Source organism: Vicia villosa, linkage group LG1 (assembly GCF_029867415.1).
Source record: "Vicia villosa cultivar HV-30 ecotype Madison, WI linkage group LG1, Vvil1.0, whole genome shotgun sequence".
NCBI classification, from domain to species: Eukaryota; Viridiplantae; Streptophyta; class Magnoliopsida; order Fabales; family Fabaceae; genus Vicia; species Vicia villosa.
Window position 1 is genome coordinate 176514410 of NC_081180.1, and position 13379 is coordinate 176527788.

The following is a 13379-nucleotide window of genomic DNA, read 5'->3' on the forward strand; positions in this document are numbered from 1 at the left end:
TTATTGTTTCTTTTCAAAGTTGAAAAAAATCTTAATTTATATCAGCATAGAAATTGATGGATTATGACATTTTTGGCTATTAGCTTCAGCCTTCATTTTCTTTCAGATTGCGACTATCAAATCTTGCCATATAACCTGAACTTCCTACACCTCATAAAGCACATATTACTGTGCTATAATCAAGAATAATTTACAACATAAGTTTCCATCATTGTTGCAAGTTGACTAGTTTAACATAGAGCCGGAAAACGTGGGAATCCACAAGAATGCCCTCTAAAACAACTCAAATTCCACTTGTTCTCCTGTTGTTGCACATTCTAAATATTTACCACCCTTGCTTTGTGACTCTGCCATCATGTCTGAAACTCCCAACTCAAATTCACAAAGATCTGGAAGTTCCGGTGGGATAGCACATCGTATTAAGGCCCAGTTAAGGCCCTCGAAGAAGGGATGTTGTTTAATCTCTGCAGCGCCTTTCTCTGTACCCAAACGGTTTTCTGGCTCTTTAACTAACAACCCTTTGATAAGATCCCTCGCTTGGAAACTAACAAATGGGGTATCTGGGAATCTGAGATTTTGCAACACGACATTGGCTAATGTTTCTTCGTTATTAGAACCTTTGAAGGGTGTTCTACCATATAAAAGCTCATAAAGAAAAACACCAAATGTCCACCAATCGACTGCAGCTCCATGTCCTTCTCCTTTGATGATCTCGGGCGCTAGGTATTCATGAGTACCAACAAATGAATTTGATCTTGCATCCGTGGGCTCTGCCACGAGCTGTGGCAGTGATTTGATATGAGCAGCAAGATCGGCTTTTAGCTTCCTTGCTTTTGCCGCAGGTGGTAAGAATCTAGGACTGAAGCATGAAACTTGACAAGATGGTTCAATGCAGAATGGCTCAATGCAACTTGACTTTGCATATGGGCCAGAAACCTTGGCAGGATCTTTATCAGAAGATGATTTCAGAAGCGTTGGGCTAACGTCACACCTGAGTGAAAGGTCAAAATCTGTGAGCATAATGTGACCATCTTCTCGAACAAGAATGTTTTCTGGTTTTAAATCACGGTAAACAACTCCAAGCATGTGCAAGTACTCCAAAGCAAGAAGGACTTCAGCTACGTAAAACCTGCATGTACAAGGTGCTCTGGTGAATACAAAATGTATGTTCCAATATGTGTTTTCATGTAGTGTACAAGGATTGGGTTACACAAACAAAAGTTACAGATCAAAATGATCATTTAATTACATTTACTATCAAAGCAGTTTGCAACTTGATAACTACTAAACAGTGTGAAGGTGGCATGATGCATTTGTCAAAAAATTGCATCCACATATAGGGGAAACTAACATTAATCAAGACTAATATCATAGTTAATAAGATTGTATTGACAGGAAAGATTTTAGATCAAACCTTTAGTTTGAGAAATAAACCTAACTTAGACATTAAAAGATTTAGCTCAGTCAAGCGTATTTCGCCCGTAGAGGCAAGATTTCATCATTTATAGGAAAGAGAAATATCTATCCAGAAGAGTGAGTGAATACTTCACAAAGGACCTATAATCAAAATTAAAGTATGTTTGGGTTGAGGAGGGGGAGAAAATAGAGTTTCAACCTACACAATCTGCATTCTATAACAGTACACAAGCGGCACACACATGTATATCCTATATTTTATGACTCAGAAAGTCAGAATCATATTTCATATAGTGCAGCAATGCAACAACATGTTCCACTTATAAACATATCAAAATTCAAAACCTTATGGAGTGCACCGGCTAAACCTTTCAGAAATACATGACAAATTATGATTGATGAGAATGAGCACAAGTATATATCAGCAACAAAATGAATTAAACATATGATATAACTTAAGACCAAAAGGAAATCAAAATCCCAACATTTTACTGAACAGTAGTCTTAATTTTGTACCTTGCTGCTGGCTCTGAAAAACATCTACCAAGTTGTTTCTGACGTAGAACATGAAGATCTCCTCCAGGACAATACTCCATGACCAGACAGGACAAATTTTCTGATGTAAACTGCGCATAAAGTGTTGGAAGAAAAGGATGATCCAACATTCGCAATATTTCCCTTTCAGTTTGAGCCCTAGGCATCTTCTTCCTTCGTGCCAAAAACTCATTGTCCATTACTTTTATAGCAAACAAACAATTTTGGCCAATTAGTTCTGAAAGATATACAGTACCAATGTCTCCACAACCAAGTTTCTTCAAAAGATTGAAGTGTCTCAAGCCCAAAACTCTGTGCTGAACTTGAGCATCCCGTATGGCCTGCCACCTAAAATCCTTCGACATGTGAGGTCTATTGCCACAACTAGAACCACTAATATTACTCTCGTCGCTGGTACTTGTACTACTACTGTAGTCACCTTGGCTGCTCTTTGAACTCTGAGAAAATTCAAGCTGCTCTTTCAATCTTCCATTCTTTTTCACTTTTGCAACTTCTCTGCTGCTATTACAACCAGTTGAAGCTGGTCCATAAAGCACACTCTTCAAGTTTATTCCATCTGCAGGGCTGAGAGATCCCGATGTTACAATACCTTTGCTGTTTTCTATATTTGTATTTTCTATTTCACACCAACATCTTTCGCAAACAAGCGGAGTTGTACTCGCAGGAACTGGCTTATTATTTGTTTCATTGCATGGAGGAGCAGATAAAGCAGAATCAGAACCCTGTTTTAGTTTCTTTTTACCCGAATCCTTGTTTTTTATGGCCAATTTCACTGTTCGGGGGCTACGCGAAAGTTTACAAACTCTACTTCCATTTACTGAAGAAGACGAGGAAGATGCAGTTTGTAACATACCTTTCCGCACATTCTTAGATGCTTTATTTCCCAATTTCTTAGGGGAGGAATCTTTTTCACGCAACTCTACTTTACTTCCATTGGTGTTGCAACAAGATATAGAAGAAGCAGATGTTTGATTTTCAATTTGAGAAGGTTCTGATGATTGGAGTGAATCCTCAACTTTACTTGATGAACATTCCAAATCACTTTGCATCAATGAAGCCCCATTACCATTTTGTGTAGTTGCAACTGCAATTTTGGAAGAATGAGCATTTTGGCTCAACGATGTGCTTTCGGAAGTTCGATGAGACCGAGATTCTTTATTCAAGGCAAGTGACTTGCTTTCTTCTAGCACCAGAGATATTTCATTTGAACTCCGTTTACTGTCAACATTAGAAGGCCCGGATCTCCTAGCATCATCAGCAACGACCGAATTGTACAATGTCTGTATCTTCCCGACCTCCGATATTCTCGGAGAAGCTCCTGACTTTGATAACCTTTTAGTAGCAGCCATTTCCGATGCCTTAGATATACATAGGTCTCTCAAAGCCTGCTTCAAAGTCACCGGCTCAGAAGTCCCAACTCGTGGAGATCGAGGTATACCCACAATCATGGGCTTTTTTAACGCACTTTTCATCCTAGGACTTGTTCCATCTGGTAGATAGCTCAAATCTCTTGACGATGATTTGAGAGTAATTGATTCAAACAGCTTGTTAATATCATCATCTAGATTATACTTGTATCCCATTTTCAGTGCAGGAAGCTTCTGATTTTTCTCAGCCTTACTATATCCAGAACTTGACTGATATATCCCTGAATCTTTCACTGTATTCAGCTCTTCCCTCGCTTCAACAATTTCGCAAGTCCCCGAAAACGAACCCATTAGAGATAAATCGCTTCACTAAATCCAGTACGACAGAAATAACAGAAACAATTAGACTCTCAAACCAAAACTCTACTGCGATTCATTTCACACGCAATGTTTCAAACACCATAAACTCACAACAGAACAACAATAAACCCGCAATCCAACTTTCTGAATTCAAACCAGTCTATTGGCAAAACCAAATCTGAAGAATGAACAGTTCATCCCTTTTTTCACCATCTATGTGACATAAAACCTGATAATAGTCAATAATCAAATACTTCAGCAAACCAAGAGGTGAAATAAAAACTGTAAATTAAGTATATCAAAAAGAATGCTTCACCAATCACATAAATAAATCACCAAAATCAGATCAAATACAAAACAAACCAAACTTGTAAGAAAACTCCAGTTCATATTCACAGCAACATTTTCCAGTTAAAAAATGATAACAACTTATCAAGTAATGCAAATTTATTTCCAGATCCATACACACTTTCTCCCCAAAAAACACACAAATCACAAAGTACAATAACAATGAAGATTTTTATACAGTATCTTCCACCATAAAAACTATAATCAAACAGAAAATAGAACCTTCTTCCTCAAAAAGCAAAGTTCCAAAACCACAAAAAGAAAAAACTGAAAATGAATTATTACTATTACTCAACAGATTCAGAAAAAGTAAAGTGCAAACATGAACTAACTAACAACAAACACTTTTCATCAAACAAATCAACACAAAACAAAAAGTTGAGAGTGCGATCGGAAACCGCACCTGCAAGTAAGCAAAATTGGAAACACCAGAAGCACATTGAAACCGTAGTTTAGCGTATTAAATCCAAGCACAGAAGAAGAAATCGAGATGAACAACTGAAAGAGACGCGTGAAAAGAAAGAGAAACCCTAATTCACCATGGAAATGATGAATGAAGTTTGAAGAAGAAGAAGAAGAAGAAGAAGAAGAAGAAAATGAAGATGCAGAAATGTTAATTTTTTCTTCTGTTTCTGCTTTTAGCACCGGCACTGATAATTTTGTATAGAGGGTCCCACTGATATAAGAAAATAATAAAATAAAATAAAATAAAATTTGAACCGTTTCATTTCATTTTCATCTTATATAGTATAATATATACTAAAATAATACTTAAAAAAGAAACCATAGGATGGGGTACACGGAAATCGAATTATTTAATTAGAAAATAATAACAACTTTATTCCCATCCATTAAAATATTTGCCATCTCAGATTTGGCTTCCTATTACGTAATTTTTAAATAAATTTAGAAATAGTATCCAATGCTATTTTCTTTTTAATTTTTAGTTTTTGTTTTAATATATATTCGCATGTGAGATTGTCAGAATTATTGTTGAATTAATGGAGTGGTATTAATTTCACATTAATTATTGCAAAATAAAACAAGGAATTTGTACCAAAGGAAAGTGGTTTTTCAAATTAATTAGTTGATGCAATGAAATATGAATACATGTATTTTAGAGGAAAACAATAAATGTGTACCAAATAAAAGAAGCAAACATTAACAGAGGTACTCCTATAAGGTGGAGTTTATTTTTGAATGTTGTTTGAATACAATGAATGCATTTACTCACTCAACTTCAATTTGAATATTTTGTGTACTAGTAGTATACACCCTCCGGTCACATTTATAAGCAAAAAAAATGGTTTTCACGATTATTAAAAAATTCAATTAAGTGTAGTTAACTTTTTAGATTTTGGAGAAAACATTGATTAAATTTACTATAATATCATCTTTATTAAATTTAATGAAGTATTGGAAAATGAAATATAGGGGTATCTTAGGAATTACAGCATTAAATGATTTAGTAATAATTGATTTTTGCTTATAATAGTGACCAAGAATTAGACCATTTTTTTTGCTTATAATAGTGACCGGAGGGTGTATGTAATGTATAGAAAGAGTATATTACAAATGAATGTAATTTATTTATTGTATGTACGATGTACTAGTGTTTTTGAAATTGGAATGATGGTGGTGTGATCATGAAGCTAATTTACCTAATATGATTGCATTCTGGCTGGCCATAATGATCATGATTATTGGTATCAGTGAATCCTGAAATAGAGACAACTTTAATGTGCACCAACCATCAGTTTCATCGATGCCAAACATTAATATAGGTAATTGTTGGTATATCGAACTAGAGAAAAGCTACCTTTACACTTTATATTACACCTACACCGTATAAGTATCTATCAAATATACTTATTTTGTTTTTCTAAAATATTTTAATCACTTTAATACATGTAGAATACATTTTTACTTTGTTTTTATGGCTGGTGTAGAATAGGGTGTAGGAAAAGTGGTGTACAAATAGCACACCTCATCGAACTATTGTCTTTTATTGGATGGAAAAATGAGTGTTCAAGTAACATTTAAATGGAGGATTTGTATATGAGAAAAGCTACCTTTACACTTTATATTACACCTACACCGTATAAGTATCTATCAAATATACTTATTTTGTTTTTCTAAAATATTTTAATCACTTTAATACATGTAGAATACATTTTTACTTTGTTTTTATGGCTGGTGTAGAATAGGGTGTAGGAAAAGTGGTGTACAAATAGCACACCTCTTTGTATATATATACTATAAAGGTTGAAGATTTTTTATTAATATGTAGTGTTTTTTTTTATAAACAATGGGATAAGTTTATAAGGGATGTTCGCCCGTTTACAAAGAAATCATTACATCAACATTGAATTTATAGGGTTTTGACACCAGAAATAATAATTTGTTGGACACTTTACTTTTTGCCCTGTAATATGTCAGTACCATGAAGAGAGCATAATTTGAACCACGACATCTGCAAACACCGCCTCTTTATTTTTAAATATTACCGCATTACGCTTGCACCAAATTGTCCAACATGAAGCCCAAGAAATTCAATGTGATGTAGTCCTTTTTTTCTTTTTTTTTTTACTAAGGAGGGTCTAAGCTCAAGAAAGAAAAGACACTACAAAACTATCATTTTAATTAGGGGTAGAACTATCAAACAAATTATAATAAAGCTGCTTCTTAATGAATTCAGGAGCTTCCTCATAATACTTTAGGCAATTCTTCATCTTCCTCCCAACCTTTGCTAGATAGTCTGCAATGTTGTTTCTTTCCCTGGCGGCATGCTCAAGTTTCCCAACATTGATCTTACCGGTTGATTAGAATCAAAAGGTGGGCCAGCGACTTCGAGCACAATGTTGGTGATGAGGAGAAGGGGTTGTACCTGTAAGGCATTCTGATGCTAAAGTCTATAGGAGCACATATACGTTTGAGTGTTTTGAGGATAAGATTTAAATTACCTGACCCTCTCAAATGAGAGGGTTTATATAATGTCCCTAGTGCTTGGCCATTAGTCTATATTTTGGCTGGGTCGAGGATATAGATCCAAAATATGTGACTTCCAGTAATCTAGACGTAAATGTAGGAATCTTAGGTGGCTGCCCGTAACCAGCCGTTAGACGGGGAGATACGTATTTCTGGGTCACAAAGGTGCCCAGAGAGTAGGTGGCCATTTATCCCCGACTGCGGGGCATAATGGATCTCTTGGCGCTGGCGCAAGTGGTGGTCTAGCCAAGGACATCGATGGTCTGCTATCCTCGGGCCAGATGAAGATGCGTCCTCGACAGAGGGGCGGGAGGAAATGAGCTTTACTTTGCCGTGAGCTGGTTAGGCCAAGGATATTGGGCCGTTTTGGGTGCATAAGTGGATTGGACCATGTCTAGCTATTGGGTCAGTCTGGAATAAACATCGTGCTTAGCCATTAATAGATAAATCTGTTGAATCAAAGCCAAATCAGAATGATCATTATTTCCTTTATGTTTGATGGCATCAATCACTCTCTTAGAGTCAACATTGAAAAGTTGCACATCTATGGAGCTAGGCTTCCAAGCCACCTCAATACCTCCCAAGAAACCTCTATTTTCCACAAACAAGCTATCATCATACCCCACCTTCTTAAGAGTATTGCTTAAAGAAGCTGGATCACACCTTGTTTCCAACACCACAAACATAGAAGGCTTGTAAATGTCTATGTAATGTTTACAGTATCTATAAAAATATTTACTAGCCGCACCCCTACATTTCCAGAACATAATCTTATTGGTTGTATAAATCATTAAGAATATAAAGGAAAGTCGAGCAAACTTAAGCACCCAAAGGGGTCTCCTTAACGATTTCCACAATGGAAATTGCCTCATTGTCATGGAGGGTATATTCAGTCTCGCTAGTTTCAACATGTGCGTTATATTCCTCAGCATTTAGATCATTACTTCGACTTGAAACTTTTTGAGGGTCAGGAGGTTTAGCAATCTTATTAGGGTCTTCCTCGTGTGCATGAGTATTCTCCAACTTATTATTGACAGTTGGATTCTCATTATTGATGGGTTGGGGTGGAACTTCTTTTAAACTAAAAAGGGCTTCTCCCAACTTCAATTTGTATAGCTCTAGTTGGTCTTCAAGTTGGTAATTCCGTGTGATTGAATTTCCAAACATACACTCAATACCTCTCTTACAATGCAGACGTTCTATTTGTATCCATGTTCTTTTTCCTATGCATGTTTTCCCTTACTCCTTTACCCATAATTACCTCAGCCTTTTTTCCAATTGTTTCCTCATTTTTTCCTACATGGATCCTCAAGTTAATTAATGACTCATTCATATTTTCACTTGTCGCATTTCTATTTTTACATGTAGTTGTCTTTTCCTTGTTCGTGCCCAAAATAGAAAGATTTCTTTCTATATTTGTCTCCATCGTGACCTTATCATTACGACTTTTATTTCTCACCTCATGATTATCAGAGAATCCAATCATGCTATTATTGTTCATATCATGACCATTCTCCATTAAGTCCTCGATATCGCTATCTAAAGTAATAAATCGATATCCTCCCATTTTAGTATTGCTATTAATTCTCACAGGTGTTGTGTCCCTCATCGCATTTACTATTGTAAGAGGTCTTCTTCCACCTCCATTCCCCACGACTCATTCCCTTTCCTTTCCTTTGCATGGTCGTATTTGCTTATGAACTACCACCCACCTCCCTTTATTATCATTCCCCAACAACTCTCTTCCATTCTGATTTGCATTAGCAACACCTCCATCACCACTGCCTTGGATATCTTAGACTAATTTTCTTTATTTGGACATCCTTCAACATAATGCCCAAATTTGCCATAGTTTGTAAAGAGAAGATGCAACCCTTCATACTCCACTTTGTACTTCCTATGTTTGATCATGAACATTTCCACCAATGCTTTTGTCAAATCTACCTCCACACAAATGCGTGCAAATTGCCCTCGTGCATGCAAAGCTGTATTTTTATCAACTTTGACAGTTTTCCTAATCTTGTTTGAAATGTGATTCAGCACCTAACAATCATAATACTCTATAGGTAGCTCTGAGGTTCTTACTCACACCACAATCATTTTGATAGTGCCACTTTGAGGATGAAAATTTGGGTTCCGTTCTTTCATAGTAAGATAATGATCGTATATAAACTAGGGTCTATTCATCATGGAAAAAGCATGATCTTGATTATAGGTGAAAGTCACTAGATAATAATCATTACTCAAGTCTATAATGTTTATTATACCCTTCTTCATCCACATCTGCTTCAATCTTGTCTCCAGTGCCTTGTATGCAATCCTTCTACCCGAAAGCTTGACAATTATCCCTCGTTTCCAAGGTTTGTGAATGTGTTTCTCCTTGGATTTTGATAGAATAAACAGAGGAAAATCGTAACCTCCCACCTTTTGATCCTCCAGCTTTATTGCTTCCACAACCTCTTCTTCTACTTCCTCATCTTCACTCTCCCAATCAAACCTCTCTTGTCTCTCATCCTTGTTCTCCTCTCCTTCCACCCCTAGAACCATATCCATGTATGAATGGATAAGAAATTTTTTCACTACTTCCTGTTAGACGCTGGCCTAAAGATCTAGAGGGGGGGTGAATAGATCTCACTAAGTTTTTACGGATTTTTCTACTGACTCGAGCGAAAGCGGTTCTGAATCGACTTGCGTCTATTCCGGACCGCTATTGCAAAGGTCGTATGTGTTTCAAAACCAAACAGTAAGTGGAATTGATGGTGAAGTAATATGATGACTAACCAATACGTTTAACAACTGAAAACCAATTAACTCCTAGATTGACAACTTTGATTTGCAATGCAGTAAGATTGGATTAAGCAAAAACACAAACACTTGGTGATACGTTCAAATTGATAGTGATTCAAGTTGTGGTGAATTGTGATGTTTGTGCAGAACTTTAATTCACAATTTTAACACTTGAATCGTTGATCAATTTTGCACTTATAACCAATTATGAACAGAAAGTAAAAGAGAAAGTAAAAGCGACAAGAACACGATATTTGTTTAGGCAGTTCGTCGATCGTCCTCGCTACGACTACGTCTGCCCCCAATTCCAAATTGAAATTGGGTAATCTTTCATTAATGTTGAAAGTAGTATATACAAAGAAGATAACAAAGCGATAAACGATAAACCAATTATGTCGATCCTTTGAATCTTCTTCCCCCTTAATCTTGAGCCAGATCAAGGTTATCCAAGAGCTTCACTTTGATTCCCTTCTGCAGTGTCTTGATTCCTTGAACTCCCCGTTCCTCAATCGTTACACTCAGCCGAATCCTCAATGAACGCCTCTTGATAAAAACCCCCAAGAACCACCCGTCGTGGAGGACAAAACCCGCAGATTTTATTCACCAACAAACCCCACAAACCTTCACCCACTAGGAATCTTCAATTTCGTTCCATGGACGTTATCGAACTCATCACTAACCCGCAACGCAAGAATGATTATGTGTAATTGTGTTGGAGATGATGAAGAACGAAGATGAGAAGCGTTTGTGTATCTTTCAGTCGTTGGTGTTGTTTGAATAATTACCCTTGCACAATATATATGATTGCATAACAGTTAGAACCAAGAAAAACTGATTTTTGAACTTTCTTGATCAGTTAGGTCGACCACTTGTAGTGTTTAGGTCGACCTAACAGAGCTTGCAGAATTTTGCTTCCAGTTAGGTCGACCTGTTGAAGAAGTAGGTCGACCAGAATCCTCTTCTGATGCATTCTGGGGACATTTTCACAGATTAGGTCGACCTAGTTGATGTGTAGGTCGACCTAACAGGCTGGTATGTAGAATTCATCAATTTAGGTCGACCTAAATGATGTGTGAGTCGACCTAGCAGGGGTATATGAATTTTTCTCCATTTTAGGTCGACCTGGGTTGATGGTAGGTCGACCTAACTGCTGTTTTTCTGCCTTCTTCTTGTTTTGCTTGTGTTGAGGCGACCTATAAACATATAAACATAATGGGTTGACCTATGAGTGATCAATGCTTGCTTTTCTTTAAGTTTTCTGCTTCCGTCTTGTTGTTTGAATGCTTATTTGAGTTTGCCATGAATCAAAAACATCTTTGAGTGTAATCTTGTATTCACATACTCCCCCTTTTTGATGATGGCAAACCATTCGTCTAAGCTTTGGTAGTAAATGATAAAGACTCAACAGAGCTCCCCCGTACATCCAGCATCTATCTCTCAACAGGGCAATCTCTCAACAAAGCTCCCCCGTACACTCAGCATCTATTGTATCTATCTCCCCCTTTGACAACATCAAAAAGAGAAACAAAGAGAACAGAGTAGGAGAGAAACAAGAGAAATAAAGAATACCGGTAGTCATAGAGATAGATAACATGTAAATGGTGAAATCATAAGAGCTAATCATGTTTTAAAGAAAGCCAACAACATACATAGTAGTTCAAGAGATTTATAAAAGAAAACAGAGAGTACTACATCATATAATGTTTTTAACAACAAAACAAAAACTTAATGGCATGAAATGCAATGAAATGATGATATGATAAACAATATGTCCTAACGCCTGCCCCTTCTTCCTCTTCCTCTTTGAAATGTATGAGGTCGATCTTCTTCAACCTGTTCCAACAAATCCAGCACAGACATGTTAAGAGTGTTGAAGCTTTGGCTTATGTTAGCATGACGATGCAATGCCGTTTCCTCAAACTGATTCTGCCTCAATATGGAGTTGGATGCAAACGTTTCAAAATCGTTCCTTTGTTCCTGAACCAAGCCGTACAAAGATTGGTATTGACGTTGTTGTTCCTCATATCTATCTTGTTGAAGCTGCTGCATTGTTTGAAATTGAAGCTGTTGAGTTTCAAAGTTCTGCTGTTGTTGAAGTTGCATAGCTTCAAGCATAGATATTATGTTGGATTGATCAGGAGGAGGTGGAGCAGTGTATCCCCAAGGAAATTCTTCCTGTTGAGACGGAACATATTGCCAATTTGGATCCGTGTCATGAGCTATGTCTTCCATGGTTTGATCCTCATCATTTGCTATTTCTTGATCGTTTCCCTCTTCCTCATTTCCTACATTGTTTCCAAACTCCGTAGGATCATCATAGTTGTAGATAACCTTCCCTGTTCCTTTTTGAATGAGATAATAGGTTTTCCTAACAGGATTCCAATGATATCCCATAAGAGTCAAGGTGGTTTGTGAGAATTCCTGGGATTGATGTACGCGAGTGTAGTGTAAGTGATCAAGTCGCATACCAAAGTGATTGACAATTGTTTGAATGATTGAACCATAACACAGGGCTGTAGTTTTCTGTTTGACCTCATGAAACTTAGCAGCTAGGAAGTGAGGCCAGTGTAAACGCGTTCTATTTTGCAGCAGATACATGAGCACCACTTCATTTCTTTCAATTCTCGAATATCCTCCTGCCCTTGGTCGAATGATTCTTGAGATTACCCAGTTCAAGAGCCTAGGATCTCGCTTCAAATGACCAGCTGTTATTGTTTCATTTGATCTGTCAAATACGGAAGGATCTTTGAGGATTGACTTCATGTAGGCCTCATGGTCATAGTTTCCCGGTACATCCCCGTCTACCATACGGAGTTCATCACCAACGATTGTCAGACCAAAGATACTAATCCAGACCCGTTTGTCGACAACATGCGATCTAGATCCCATTTTGAAACGGAAATTACAACCGTCTCCTTTTGTAAATCCTGCATAGAAGGCCCTAACGGTATTTTCACAGTACGGGGTATCACATTGCAATAAGGGATGAATATTTTGATGTTCAATTAACGCAGCGACATCAGGGATATGCATGTTTTCGACAAGATTTGGATCATAAGTATATTGCTTAACAATTTTCCTTTTCATCTGCCACTTCTCAAAGTTTTCTCTACAATCAGGATGAACAAGAGCACTTACCGGTTGAGATGATGAACTGGAAGCAATTTCCTTTCCTTTTCTTGATTTTGGAGGCATGGTTGGAGATGCTTTGAGTGAGAGAGGGATGATTTTTGACAATTTTGAGTTTGAGGAATTAGGGTTAGCCGTACCAAAAGAGATGAGAATGAGAGGGAATGCAAGAATGGAGTGTTTTGAATGAATGTTATTGGGTCGGGTCGACCTAACAGACCCAAATATGGAAAAATTTACGCAGTAGGTCGACCTAAAGTGAAGCTGGGTCGACCTAACAGAAGTAACAAAAACAAATGACCAAATTAGGTCGACCTAAATTGTGAGTAGGTCGACGCAACTGGACCTTTTTGGTTTTTCTAAAGAAGCTTCTTATGTAGGTCGACTCAAATACAGGGTAGGTCGACCTAAGTTTCTTTCAATGATGAA

At 37.1% G+C, this 13379-nt stretch overlaps 1 protein-coding gene across 1 annotated transcript; it reads right to left on the minus strand.

Annotated features, from left to right (window-relative positions):
* On the minus strand, positions 1 to 4654 carry LOC131644688 (serine/threonine-protein kinase KIPK2-like). The gene is made up of 3 exons (XM_058915241.1): positions 4450 to 4654; positions 1933 to 3927; positions 1 to 1129 (listed from the first exon to the last, which is right to left on the minus strand). The coding sequence occupies exons 2-3, from the start codon at positions 3687 to 3689 to the stop codon at positions 274 to 276; spliced, it is 2613 nt and encodes an 870-aa protein (XP_058771224.1). The 5' UTR covers positions 3690 to 3927; positions 4450 to 4654; the 3' UTR covers positions 1 to 273.
* Between the last annotated feature and the right edge of the window lie 8725 nt (positions 4655 to 13379).